Below are 14,048 nucleotides of genomic sequence, written 5' to 3' on the forward strand. Positions count from 1 at the left end.
TCTGTTAACGATATAAAGCTTTCCCAGACGTTTAGACGCAAATTACAAAAGCAAGATGTGAAATTAAAAAACATGAATGATAATGTTCACAAAAGGCAAAACCAGCATACGTAGAGGGCCATACTGTTCTGAAAAGAAAGTTTCACCTTACACATTTCGTCCCATTTAATAAACGTTATATAGACATAAAAAGTTAGAATTTGAAAAAAAAATCAAAAACTTGGACAGACCGATTATAAATGTACATGTAAATACTTTACAAATGAAACGTTAATCTAGTCTGATAAAACAACAAAAGGTTCGACGTCAGCTCAGTGAGAGTAATCAGTGTATTCACGCATAACCACACTATCTATCTATCTATCTATCTATCTATCTATCTATCTATCTATCTATCTATCTATCTATCTATCGAGATACAGTGTTTCTGCTCGACCGCATCATTTAATACATTATGTTTTTTAATCAACGTTGCATTGCTTTCAGTAGACAAACACATTTCTTGACAAATCACAGCAAAGCATTTGCATGGTGGCGGATAAGTTAGCTCATGACTGGACAGTTGTTAAACCAAAAGGTTTGATTGCCAGAAAAATTAACAAATGAAAAGGGTAAAAACGGGGGCGTACATAATGCCGACCAATCCTGAAGGAACTAAAGGGAAATTATGTACCCAATGCCTGACAGAGGTTTCCCCCTATCAGAAAACGGAATTGGCAATGCCGTTAGCTCGCGCTCCTCCAATCTGGTTCAGGGAGGTGGGCACGTTGTCATCTGTCGAGTTTTAGGTGTTTTAAAAAAACAAAAAGAACATTCTAAAGTAACGAGGGCTTAATAGGGAGGTCTCTTTTCAAATTATCTGATGTCGACATTAGTGGTGGTTTGCACAGCGTGATCACATCTCAGAAATAAGTTAACCCAAGGACAGAGAAATCACCGCTTTTCTATCGCTAGTAAACAAGCTAGCTGGTAAGCGAAAGCGTAGCCATTCAAAAAAGGTAAGGACGGCCGATTTTTTGAATTAGCTTACAGAATCACACTAACGATAGTTTTAGCTTTAACTGATGCGTAACTAGATTGCTAACTTGTTAGTTCGCTGTTTTACAACTCGCTTTTCTTATCACTGTAGAGCGTTTGATCTTTAAGACTTGCCAGGCGTCGAGCTGACATGAAATGATGACCATTCTGACCTGCATTTTAACGAAAGATTAGTGTTTGTCGCTTGAATCTGTGATCAGGTGAGGCTGTTCCGAAGAAGCGACTGTACTTGTCTATCCTCGCTTGGCAATCCAAGCATTGACTTATTGACATCTACGCTATTAAGTAGCTTGAAAAACAATGAGTTGTTTTTTCTTCTTTCCTCTTTTTTTGTCGGCTCTCTTGTATCGTAGCTAGCGTTAGCTGGCTAATGCTGTCAGCCGACCTTAGCAAACTGACGAAAGAAAGCCAGTGCAGTCGGGTAGTCTGTTTTCTGTTCGTTTGTTTTAATTTCTTAGCTCAGTAATCAACATTTGCTGTATTGCACAACACTTTCGTCAAAATGATGGATGAATTGTCCATTTAAATAGCTAGCTACTATGATTCTTAATGCCTCTGAACGCATGAAGTTGCTATATTGCACAACAGTTTCATCAAAATGGTAGTTAAATTATACAGTTAAATAGCTAGGCACTATGTTTTTCTTTATGTCTCTGAACGTATAAAGTTGCCACACCAGGTATTTCGTTCACCAGCAACGCAGGTTTGCGAATTAGCCCTATTAAAACAGCATCCCCACATGTTGTCATCGTGTGTAGATAGTTCTGTAAGTTGACAGTTTTCTAAACGCTGAGGCGATCAGGAGACGACTTCAAATCGAAGAATGTCAAACCTAGATAGCATACTATATGACAGTGAGCAGTCAGCCAACGGCTAGCAGCATTGTTGTAGTGACTGCACAATGAAATTCCAGACACCCCTTTTGTTCTAGCTGCTTAGTGATGAAGACTTCGCTGATGCTGATTCAAGTTTTGCTCTATGTATACATACTCTGTAAACTGTAGGCACAGTGCAAGATAATCACAGTATGTGATATAAGCTACAGTGAGATAACGATGTCATTTACACGTGTATTATTGACGTGAGAGTTATTTACACACGTTGAAGACGACACTGACATTTCGAATAGTAAATGAGGAATTCTGATTGACAGATTTACATGTAGTGACGACCACATTTGGACATGTGTTTGGCAGTGCATTTGCCTACATGAATGATTTTTTCGAGTTACTCGGAGTATTAGTGTGATAATTATTGCGTTTTAGTGGAAATATGTTATTTTTCAGTTAGTCGATGATCGCGCTATTTCAGGGAGCTTTTGTCTAAAATGTATAAAAAGTGCCAAAAAGACATCGACAGGAAATATTTTTGCACCCGCGTGCGTTTTCAACGATGTGTGCTAGCAATCTACCTCTGGGATTTAAATGCCCTAGAGAGCTTTCGTCAAGATCTTCTTGTTCCAGTTAACATCAGAAACACATTGTGTGATCCAGTTTCCTGTCGTACGAATAGCTTAGTGTCCAATATTACATAGATTTTCATCTGAATATATAGGTAATATCTGCTCTGCGTCATTCATGCTCTGTACTCAGTTGGCATCTCAGTGTGGTCGCGTGTGCTTTCTTAGAACAGAATGTGAAATACGGTGCAGTGTGGTCCTAACCTCGTGGGGTTATTTTGTCATTACAATGATGCTGCATCACGAAAACTTGAGAGTACCTGCAATCCTATTCCCAATTGCTTGACTTTGCACCTCTGTGATATCATTTAAACATTCTGAAACAAGGGGAACCCATCAGTACTCATTACAGTGGTATCTTAATTGTGTTGCATTGGTCTGTAGTGTGTGTTACGTGTGCTGTATAGTAGCATGTATTTGTCTCAGCATGACTTTAAACCACATGTGGATATTGGCATGGTAGTGGGACTGATGATACTGGATGTTTAAGAGACTGTAATGTAAAGTTGTTCTCTTTCTCTGTGTCTCTCATCCAGACATGCTTGCTCTTCCTTTGTGAAAAAGATTACTTCACTTTTTGACACTCTACTGAAAATTCTGTCCTGCTGTTAGAATGCGAGGGACAATGAGGGCTTTTTGCTCTTGTGTTGTGTGGCATTAGTCCCCAGGGGGGGAAAAAAACCCGGCAGAGATGCTGGTCTGTCTTGTGTAGGTGGTTAATGTGGGCCCCCGGTAGTGAATTATACAAAGAAGTGTTTAATGGAAAGAAAAGTACTGTTTTGTCCCCTGGTCTCTGTTCCGCTACATTCTCTGAATAATCTGTCACCATTACCTCCCGGACTCCACTGCCCTTTTGTACTGTTGCATAATTACACATTTGCTTAGTGATGTAATATGGGGATCAAAACTGGCTTTTTTTCTATATGATGTCCTGTGGACTGGAGGTTATGCACACACGTCTACACTTCCATACACCCACCAGTAAAGGTTTCTTGTGGAGCCCTGTCTACTCTAGTACCAGCATCATGTTTTAGGAGGGGCAAGTCATGGAAGATTGGCAGGAAAGAGAGGAACTTATTGACAGCAAATGTGCTTTTTGGATGGTTTAGTAGGGAAAATTCAAGGGCTTTGTGGTAGTATGGAATTTAAAACACTCTGTGCGACCTCATTTTAGTGTTTTTTTTCCTTTGCCTTAATGGTTTAATAGCAGCACACACCTTTACTTTAATTTTGTAGCCTACTATTTGTTGTGGCGTTCTCTGATGGAGAGATAAGCTTCTTATAGCTGGACAGATGTGAGTGTGCATCTGTGGGTTTTTTTTGTTGTTGTTTTTTTTAATGCACTTGACCACCGAGAATCTCAGTAGATTACTGCATGCGTGCATGATTAAGTGTGTGTCTGCGTGTGTCTATGAGTGTGGATTTAATCCAGTGGTCCTATCTGAAACGCTGGGTCGAGTCTCTGAGGCTAACACACATATATGTACTGCCACTTGGATTGTACAGATTAGTGGTCACAGAACTATGCCACTGTTTGAGTTTACCACTCAGATATAACGATGAGATCATTTAACCAACAACTATTTCTATCTCTCTTTCTCTCTCTCACCTTCTCACAGACACCAGCATCTCTTTATCTCTCTATCTTTTGCTTGCATGTGCACATCCTATACAGCATGTACCGTGAGTTTCCCTGTTGAAATCTGATATGAGAATCTGTGTTTTGTCGCAGTAGATGCAGGTCACTGTAGTCTAAACTTCCCTGCGCTGGGGAACTCCTAGCTGTGTACACGGGGTACACAGTAAATTATTCTTACACCTACTGACAGCAAGGCATAGTTGCTCTCTCCACAGTCAAAAGTGAAGTGGCGCTTTTGCTTTGCTTTTGCATTGCTAAGGAGGTAACCCTCCCATCCCACCATCCTCACCACACTCTGACAGACACAAGCGGTTTTGACAGGTCTGGGATGCTGCGTGCTCCGTTTCCCTCTTGATGAGTTAGGAGGGGTGGACGGTCAAGAGGGGAGGAGGGAGATGGATGGGTTTAGTTTTATCAGCTTAGAGAGAGAAAAGAGAGAGAGAGAGAGAGAGAGATTTATATAGGACAGATAGGAGGAGACAGGGTCGTTTCTCTTCCTAATGTTGCGGGACGCTGGTGAAGCCCCCTTCGACTGCGTGCCCCCCTCCACGCTCCCCCGGCCAGTGTGGGATGGCAGGTGTGGTTTGGCCATAGACCTGTGAGTTTCACAGGGTGGATATAGTGTGGCTTTGAAGTGTCTGCTTTCACCGCTAGAAACCAGAAGAAAGAGCTGTGCCACGTTGGCTAATTTGTGTATGAGAGATGATTTTTACATTAGAAATGCAGTCTGTGGGCTGAAGTCTCTCTGTCACTCCTCAGTAATGTGGGTCTCATCCAGTGGTTAATGTTAAAGTTGGTCTTGCAGTGCAGGCCAGGTTGGTGCATGGTAAATTGTAATTGTTACTGTTTTGTTCCCTGTCATTTCTCATAAGGAATCATGTTTAGGTTTCTGTATTCACTGATAGGCTGACTTCACTGATACTGCCTGTCTTTGTGGACTTGCTCTGCCTCGGTCTGGCCTTCCTGTTCTTCTCCCGCTTCGGGAACGGCCATTTGTGCGTGTCGGCTCTCGGGTCTGTGAACCTGCAGGCTCTGTGAGAGCTTGTTTTACTGACGTGCTCTATAACGGTCGCTGTGCTGATGAGCTGCTCGGTTTCCGAGGGTGCAGAGGCGTGTAGACTGAAGCAGTGGTCAGTGTTTTTAATGCCCAGCATGGCGTGGGTGACCATCAACAATAACAGGACCGCAAATTTCATCTGTAGTCTGTAACCTCAGAGACGACTGTGCCAGAGTACATGCGTGCGTGTGTGTGTGTGTGTGTGTGTGTGTGTGTGTGTGTGTGTGTGGTGGGGGGGGGGGGGGGGGGGGGTGTTAACCTATGACAGTGTTTTCTTTGGCCTCTTATCAGCTCTCATGGTAAGACAGCTTGTAGACTTTTATTTCCTTACCTTTATACCTTTATTCCACAGCCCACTGTAAAAATTGACTAGTCATTTGCATAACAGGTGCAGCAGCCGTGGGATCTTTGGCCCTCTCCAGTCTGTGTTTAAGTGTGTTTGTGTCTCCTGTGCTCTGCTTGCCTCTCTGGGTTAAACATTAAACTAAGCTGCTGTGGACAACAGTGGAGAAATGAAGAGAGAGCTTTGATAACTTAACGGTCGGCATATGGCAAGCATGTAGTTTACAGCCCCTGTTATTTTGATACAGACAGTGATTCTAAGGGACTATGAATCTCTTTGCCTTGAATAGCACTGCCTAGTCCTTCTTTTATCGTAGAAGACTCAGATGGAAATGTTTACTATGAACAGAAATATCTGTCTAGCCTGAGGTATCAGACTTTGGATTTTGGTAACTTTGAGGGCAGCTAGAGAAGTTAGACATTGGTCCTCTGTTCTGCGTGCAGTGTGTGTGTTTGTGTTTGCGCCTGTGTGTGTGTGTGTAACTTGGCTTACTTATGATTCTTGCTTGAGTAAGTGTGTCAGTGATTGTTCAGCGTGTTGTTCACGTCTCTGCTGGTTCAGTCTCTGAAGGCTGTCCATCCTGTGTCCATTCAGCTGTGTGTGTGTGTGTGTGTGTGTGTGTGTGTGTGTGTGTGTTTGTCTGAAAGAGTGGGTAGCAGTGCACTCACAGTTTATATGTGTGGATTTCCTTGTCCTCTTTCTGCTCCATTCACACTCTTTGCAGTGAGAACTGAAGTAACTGAGGTAAGATTTCTGGGCCCATAGGGACACAGAGTCATACTCCAAAAATATACTTCATTACTTTCTCTTGAATAAATTGTGTGTGTGTGGCTCAGTCACATTCTCTCCTCGGGAAGAGACCGTGAGAGTGACTAGGTGTGTGTGTGTGAGAGCGAGAGCTACAGTATTTTGGTTGCTGTAGTGTTTGTGGAAGCGTGAGGGGGAGTGGAGCTGGAAATAGCCTTTAATTGAGTCTTGGCCCAGTCTGATTGCTCTTGGCATGAGGAGAATGGAAGAGAGCTAAAGAATTACTTAACGAAAGTCCCTACCATCAGCCCAACGAAAACTCAGCTCTCAGCCTACAACAGGACGTCTCGAGTGTGAGCAGCCAGTGTGAGCTCTCTTATCGCTCAAGCACGTTGTATCTGAACCTATTTTAGATCAAAACAGTTTGCCGAAGTGTGTGTGTGTGTGTTTGTGCGCGAGTGTGAGAGTGCACGTACGTGTGTGAAAAAGCATGCATTTCCTCCGTCTGAAAGGGTGCTGATTACACAGTGACACCGTCTGTCATTAAATTTCGTTTTGTGTGTGAATGGAAGACCCTCCCACAGCGTCTCCGGCGGTCTGTGAGACGCAGAGCAGAGACCTGGATTAACCGCTGTTATATGTCTGAGCAGAACTAGATTTAGCCTGTGATGTTTCCTGGGTTTGACTCTGTTTTGAAATTCAAACAAGTGTAACAGTGTGTCAAAGTTAGGATCAGGGGAAACAAAACAAAATAAAACAACAGCAAAAGCTTAAGCTGTTATTAACCTTTGCTGTCTGTGTTTCTTTCTTTTTATACTGCACATATGCGTGCGTGCGTGCATGTGTGTGTTTGCGTGCGTGCGTGTGTGTGCGTGTGCGTGTGTGTGTGTGTGTGTGTGTGTGAAACTCCCTAAGCGTACCATCAGCCTTGTGGTATGTAGCTGAGCAGTGGTGAACAGGAACAGTTTGCTGTGGTCGGATTCAGAGCGCCCTGTGCTTCCTGCCTTTGCAGTATTTTACCGAGGACCTACTTCAGCTGCACTGGATTTGCACTAAATTTAGAACAGGTGTAGTGTGTATTTGGGAGTGTAGGTTACAGTCTTGTGAATCTTAATATATGGATGTCTTCTGTGCCTATCGGAACGCAGACCCATACCCCTCTGATATCACTCACTCTTTCTTTGAGGGATGACGTCTGTGTGTGAAGTGTTTGAATCAGCCAGTACAAACAAACTCAGACTGACTTAGTCAGAAAATGCATGCGTATACTTGAGGGAGCAAATCTGACATAGCCCTTTAGCTCTAACCTGGTTTTGTTTTTGTTTATTTGTTTATTTATTTTGTTTAAGCTTGTTTCAGATTCAGCTGTCGAGCTGGAACAGGAAGTCACATCTGTTATTCGCTGTTATGTTGACGTGACGAATGTGTCTATACGGCATTATGTTTACGTGACCAATGTATGTATGGGTTAACATACAAGACAGGGACAAGCCAGTGTGGTTGTGAGTACGTGTGTCACTGCACTGCGAGGGTTTGTGCAGATTTAGCTTCTTTTGGTATTTCGTGAGAAATTGTTCTGCCTTTGTTTTCGTGACAGACGGAGGGGACTTTCCATGAAAGAGTCAAAAAGTTATTCCTTATCTAGCATTCCTGTTGATCGCCTCTCGCCCCTCCAAATGACCGGTGCCTCTCTTTCTCTTCTCTTCCAATTTCACTTTAGACTCCCCTCAATCTCTTTGTTTGTTTGTTTGTTTGTTTGTTCCCTCTTCTGAGGAGTTCTCCATCAGTCAGTTTCTTTTTGCACACTGACCTCTGCTTGCTTCGTTATCTTTAATGACACTCGTCGTCCATGCTCTCCAGCGTTGGCTCCAATCCGCGCGTTTCTCTCTTTGGCTTGTGTACATCTTAAACGAGCTCCATTAGTCGACTGCTTCAATCCCACCGAACCCCGCCAAGTGCTAATTATACCTAATGAGACGTGGAGGTAGGGCCATCCACTGTCTGCTCCACAAATACGCGGCTGGCCGTAGTTAGCGTTGTTTTCCTGACTTGGCTCTGTTAGGTGTAGCTCTGCGTACTGGCAAATGGGTTATGGTTTATGTAACCGTTTCACTGGATGGCGGGGCAATAATCTTCAGCTTACTTCCCAGGAGGGAGTCTCTAATCCTGGCCGTGGTTTGGCCTCGCGGAGCCTGACCTGAAGTGGGCATCTCGCTGGCCTCCAGCCCTACAGACAGTAACAGTAAAATACTCGACGTGCTGTGAGGGATACAGATGTGGAGGTTTTTCATAAGAGCGCAGATGTGATTTTTTTTTTTTTTTTTTTTTTTTTTTGGCAACCAACGTGATTAGAGCCAGCGCACGCATTGCCTCTCTCTGGCTGATAAGCACACTGCCTGATTTGACTGATTTCATCTCTTGAGTCCTTTTGACTTTATTTGTGTCTCTGCATTCCTGTGTTATTTGACTGACCTGAATACTGTTTTTTTTGTTTGTTTGTTTTTTTTTCCCAGGTTCACGACACCTGAACTTGTTGGACTGCTACTCTCCTTGACCTGCCCGGCTCCTCTGCTCTATGGCCTTCAGGTATGTCACTCACATCGCTTGCCCTGCATCCGGAAGGGGGGGGGGGGGGGGATTGCCTTGTCTAGCTGTACTACCATACTGTGTTGGCTAAGCCTTGTGAGAACCATTTTTGAAATGCTGCCCTAATCCCTGCCATTTGTTTCTTAAGGCCTCGTAGAGAGGCAGTATAGAGTGAAGACAAACCACAACTTCTCTTTTCACCTCCTTTATCATGTAGCTGTCTGTTGTCGTTTTATGACCCAGATGAAGGCCATGCCAGGCCAACCTAACGAGTGCGGGGTGTTGGAATAACAGTCTGAAGTAGTGTGGAGGTGTGTGTGTGTGTGTGTGTTTTAGTCGAGCTGGCTCGAGCCCTTTGACGGCGCTCCTCTCCTTTGATGCGTGGCTTCCTCGTCTTTAGGAGGGGACAGACTAGCACGACAAGTTTGACCTTTGACCCTCTGTTGTGTATGCTTGTGTTCACACCACATTCTCTACCGGTGAGAGAACAGAACTCTCTGTGTAGTGACCATAGGGAAATATGTTGACTTCTGCTCATTTGACAAAGAGGGGATATTGTGGTTTAGGCAGCTAGTTGACTGATGATGTCATGATCTTTAAAAGTGTGTGTGTGTGTGTGTGTGTGTGTGTGTGTGTGTGGGCCTGAAGCTACTGTTGAAACTGCGTCCTGTTTATCGTTGTTACTTGTTGACCCAAGAGGTGGAGGAAGCATGACTTGGCAGCGTGGAATCCTGCGTAAGCCTCATCGTGCTCTGTATGGAACAAGGACCGCGCTTGCATTATCACACATACACGATCAGGTCTGTCAAGGTGTGTTTCACTGTCATGTGACTCGGCCCACACAAATGTTTTATCAGTTTCACTCATCAGAGCAAAGTGAAAACTGTCACAAACAAACCTGTCAGGATTGTGTTTTTTTTGTTTTGTTTTGTTTTTTTTTTCACTGTGTTTGCTGGGTCTGTGTCTGCTGTGTTTGGTCACTGCCGTCAGTTCAGCAGTCATTTGATGTGTTTGTCCTATGGAAAAGATGGTTACATATGTGAGTACTGTTAGTGGACTGGAGAGGTGACTCAGGAGTGTCTCTGCCCGCCGTGGAACAGAGTCTGTTCTTACTGTGAGAGTGCGACTAGGCTCTTCACTGTACTCTTGGTCGTCTCTGCGTGGTGTTTCAGTATTAAGACTGGATTTGGTGTCTTGGTCTTCTCTGTCTAGTGATTCAGCATTAAGACTGGATTTGGTGTCTTGGTTCTCTCTGTCTGGTGTTTCAGCATTAAGACTGGGCTTGATGTCTTGGTCTTCTCTGCATGGTGTTTCAGTATTAAGACTGGATTTGGTGTCTGGGTGCTATCAGTGGGAATGAAGCTTTCCTGTTTTCCCAGTGCTGAGTCGCCAGCCGTGCTAATGTTATGGGAGTCGGAGCACTGTGTATTGTTCCTGCTGTTTCCTCTTTGACATTCCAGGGCTGATTGGAATCGGGGTGGGGGGGGGGGCTCCCTCACTCTTCTATTGTCACACACACACACCCCCACCCGTCGAGCCAGCTTCTTGCCCCCCCTGCGCCTAGACAAGTCAGCTACACTGTACTGACACAGCAGCTGATCCTATCACTTAACAACGATCTAGCCTGGTCCCCTGCACTTTTAACCTGCTCCCTCCCATCAAAAACACACACACACACACACACACTCATACACACATTAGGTCAAGAGCAGTCACAGAATGATAAACTATCATTTACCACAAAATTGCAGTAAACTTTACATTCAATGCTGTACCATGTGAAACCAGTTTTCAGAGAAAAATAACAAGACATCTCACACAACCTTAACCACAAACTCTCATTCAGTCACTTCAAAGATGAGGAAAGAGACACACATTCTTAAGTCAGACCCAAAAATGAGGAAACAGAAATAACTGTTCCTGCTTCTTTCTAAGACATCGTAGTCTGCCCCCCCTCCCCCCATCACATGCCCCACCCCCCTCTCTTTCTTGATCTATTTCTCTTTGACTATCTGTCTGTCTGTGTTGTAATTGAGTTGTTCAGCTGATATGCTATGCGTATATCGGTTGAAGTTCAGTTAATGATTGATGTGACACACAAAGCTCTGACATTGGGAAAATCCAGTCTGTCACTCTGGCATGAAGTCAAAGATGTAGAAGTTACAGCGTTATTACAGGGCTGTGTCTTATCATTCTGAGAGGACCAGCAGGGCAGTAGTCCTTGTAATTGCCTTTAAGGAGCTGCCTACCTTTTGTTGTTGGCTCATCCTTGCCACCCCACTCAAATCCACCCCTATCAACTCTTATAATTTATTGAAGTGCCATGACTGACCCCTAGAGGGCAGGATTGTACAGGGTTAAATGACACAGACCTTGCCTAGACCAAACATCCGGTGTCCTGCTCCTTTATGCTTAGGTAACATTTGCACTTCATTTTTTCAGTCGATCGCTGAATGTTACAAAAAACTCCCGTGAAGGAAATGTCTGATTCAGGCACATGTTTCAGGGCCAAATAGATCCAGAGAGAGTACTAGTCTGTTTAAATATTTGCGTGTGTGTGCCTGTGCGTGCATGCGTGTGTGTGTGTGGAAAAAAATACAGTGAGAAAGGCCTTTTCACACTTTAGGGTGGAACTGAGACTCTTACATCATCAGCCTGACAGTTTCACTTGCTGTGGAGGGTGTAATCACATCCTGTGAGAAACATTCACACTCACGCACAGAAAGTGGACAAGACCACAGACGCTCCAGTGGTCCCATACCACACGCTCGGCCGCTCGCTTGAACTGCCGAAGTGTGTGACTGACTGATTTCTGTGTCATCTGTGTGTGTGCAAGCGTTTAGGGTGAAATAAGGTCGTGGTTCTAAAACAGAATGCATTCTATGTACAATAGTGTGATGAGGTCATTTCCTCCTTCCTTTTTATTGCCTGCAGTTCCACCGGCCGTCCCAGCTGGCGCTGCGGGCCGCAGGATTAATGTTTCACATACAGCGCCCGAGCGTATAGAGGGTCACAGAGGGTCCTCCCGCTCTCTGACTCATTCCTCCACAACTCCTGACAATGTAAAATCCTGTTTTCAGACGAGCACCTAGAAAACTGCTCTTTTCTGTCCTTCCGTGTAAGCGGAGGTTGTTGGCCTGCAGTGTCGGCTTTAGCCGAAAACAACTTAAGATTGACGCTCTCCTCGCTGCTGCAGTTTTGTTTTAGACTCAAGTCCTACACTTGTCAGCGTACATGCTGTGTGTGTGTGTGTGTGTGTGTGTGTGTGTGTGGTAGGTGGATCAAAGAAAAAAGAGAGAGAAACAGAGAAAGAGAGAGAGGAAAAAGAGCTGGTGGCATTATAGGGATGTACATTGTCAGCGAAACGCGCGGCTCAGTGCGATGTATAGCAGTGAGTCAGCAGATTGCTCGTGTCGTCACGTTAAAGGCCTCAGTGCGGACACCTTCATTGATTTATCTGCAAACTACTTTGGCTGCATTACCCACACCTTGTTTAAGGAGTCAGAGGCTCGAAGAATCGCTTAAGTAACGGCGTATCTGTACTGCCCAATACACGCTCAAGCGTAGCCTGGTGGCTTTGTGTGCATGCATGCACGCACGCGTAAAGTTCTAAATACTCGTGTTCGTGTCTTACAGGGGAGGTATCTCTATTTGCAGCTGTCTGCTCATCCCACAAACAGGGCGAAAGTCAGAGTTCATGAAGTCATTGACTTTGTTCTATCCAGTCACATGTAATGTGGAAGTGAAACCGCCTCTGTTTGGTGTGTGTATGTGGTGGCTTGTTTGTAGTATTTTCTGGGTGTTTATGTGGGTGAACAGGAGTGACTTTTTAGTAATATGATGGTCTCTGTTGATGGTTTAGTTGGTTTGTTGATGAGTGGGAGACAGTCTCGATCTTTTAAAGTTTTCAAGCTTGGTTCACTTTTTCTGATAAGGCTTATCAGAGCATGCCTGAAGATGACACACCCTCCTGCTTTGCACACTTTACCACAAAGATGAGTCTCTCTTTCTCTTTCTCTCTCTCTCTCCCTCTCTCTCTCCCCCCCACAGAAAGAGGCAGGTCAGGGCGTGGCCATCGCTGTCTGTATTTTCATTGGCTACTGGCCCAGGCATGTGTTATCTCCTGTTGGACATGTTCTGGTCCTGCCCCTGATAGCGCCTGGCACCCTAGGCTCATGGCTCCGCCCACACCCCATTACATCAGTGCCAGAAAACTGTATGATGGCTCGTCTCGTCTGGCTTGCGAGAAAAACCAGGTTGTCAGTTTGGTTTGAATGTGGGACAGGTATCCTACATTAGTGCTTTCCTTCATCAGAAGAGGAGTGGAACATCAGAGCTGGTCTCTGATCGGAAACTTTGGCAGGTGTTGCAGTGTAGCGTGAAGAGACGTTACCGTCAGGATACATGTGTGAGCCTGTTGAACAGAACACCAGCGGATGTGAACGATAGTATTAGAACTCTAGATGTTCAGACAGAACAAACTTTAAACTTCTGATCTTCAGGGATTCCGGAATAGCTTGCACTGTGATTCTTCAGGTAGATAACAGAGACACCGTATAGTCAGTAGTTGTTTTCGTTCGAGCTACAGGTTGGCCACCTGTCCCGGATACAGGCGGCAGAACCTCAAAAGGATGGCGTGTCGGCGTGTGTGGACACACAGGTGGTTGGAGTGAAAACGCGCGCATGGAGTTTCTCAAGAGCCTCGTCCCTACCGTCATATCGGGGGACGGGGGCGTCGTGGAGCCGGGGGCGGTGTTGCCGCGGGAAACGGGCCCACGTCTGCTGAGGGTGAAACGTCTGGGCCTGCTGGCCATGGGTCACACCCTGGAAGAGGATGCGGAAGGGTCAGGCCAAACCAACCGGCCCACCCGTCTGAACCGCCAGCGTCTCAGAGGTAGTGATGGAGTGAGGGAAGGACACAGAATGACACAGAGGAACGATAGACACAGTAGAAGAAGTGTGTCAAGTCCTCTGTGTCTTTAGTTCAGTCTTTTTTTTTTTTTCATCTTTTCATATTTATGTGTACTTAGAACTATTTTTCTGCAACTCGGCGGCCGTCTAGTTGTCTTGTGTGGGTGTGCGTGTGTGTGTGGTACAGGACATTGTTTATTTAAGAGGTGTGGGTGTGTGCGCGCGTGTGTGGTACATTATATTGTTTTTCTTGAAGTCAGTCATGTAT

General features: G+C 44.9%; 1 protein-coding gene across 4 annotated transcripts in view; it reads left to right on the forward strand.

The window, feature by feature from the left end:
* Nucleotides 1-844: 844 nt before the first annotated feature.
* fryl (furry homolog, like) overlaps nucleotides 845-14,048 on the forward strand; it is a 72,061-nt gene continuing 58,857 nt past the window's right edge. For 3 of the 4 annotated variants that reach the window (XM_030770991.1, XM_030770992.1, XM_030770993.1), the window contains exon 1: nucleotides 13,645-13,763. In XM_030770991.1, coding sequence (XP_030626851.1) covers nucleotides 13,682-13,763 — 82 coding nt within the window. In that variant the 5' untranslated portion in view covers nucleotides 13,645-13,681. Of the gene's footprint in view, nucleotides 999-8,796; nucleotides 8,870-13,644; nucleotides 13,764-14,048 lie in introns of those variants that run through there. The other variant, XM_030770994.1, reaches the window with a different exon arrangement.

The sequence above is a fragment of the Chanos chanos genome, chromosome 4 (genome assembly GCF_902362185.1).
Source record: "Chanos chanos chromosome 4, fChaCha1.1, whole genome shotgun sequence".
Taxonomy (NCBI): domain Eukaryota; kingdom Metazoa; phylum Chordata; class Actinopteri; order Gonorynchiformes; family Chanidae; genus Chanos; species Chanos chanos.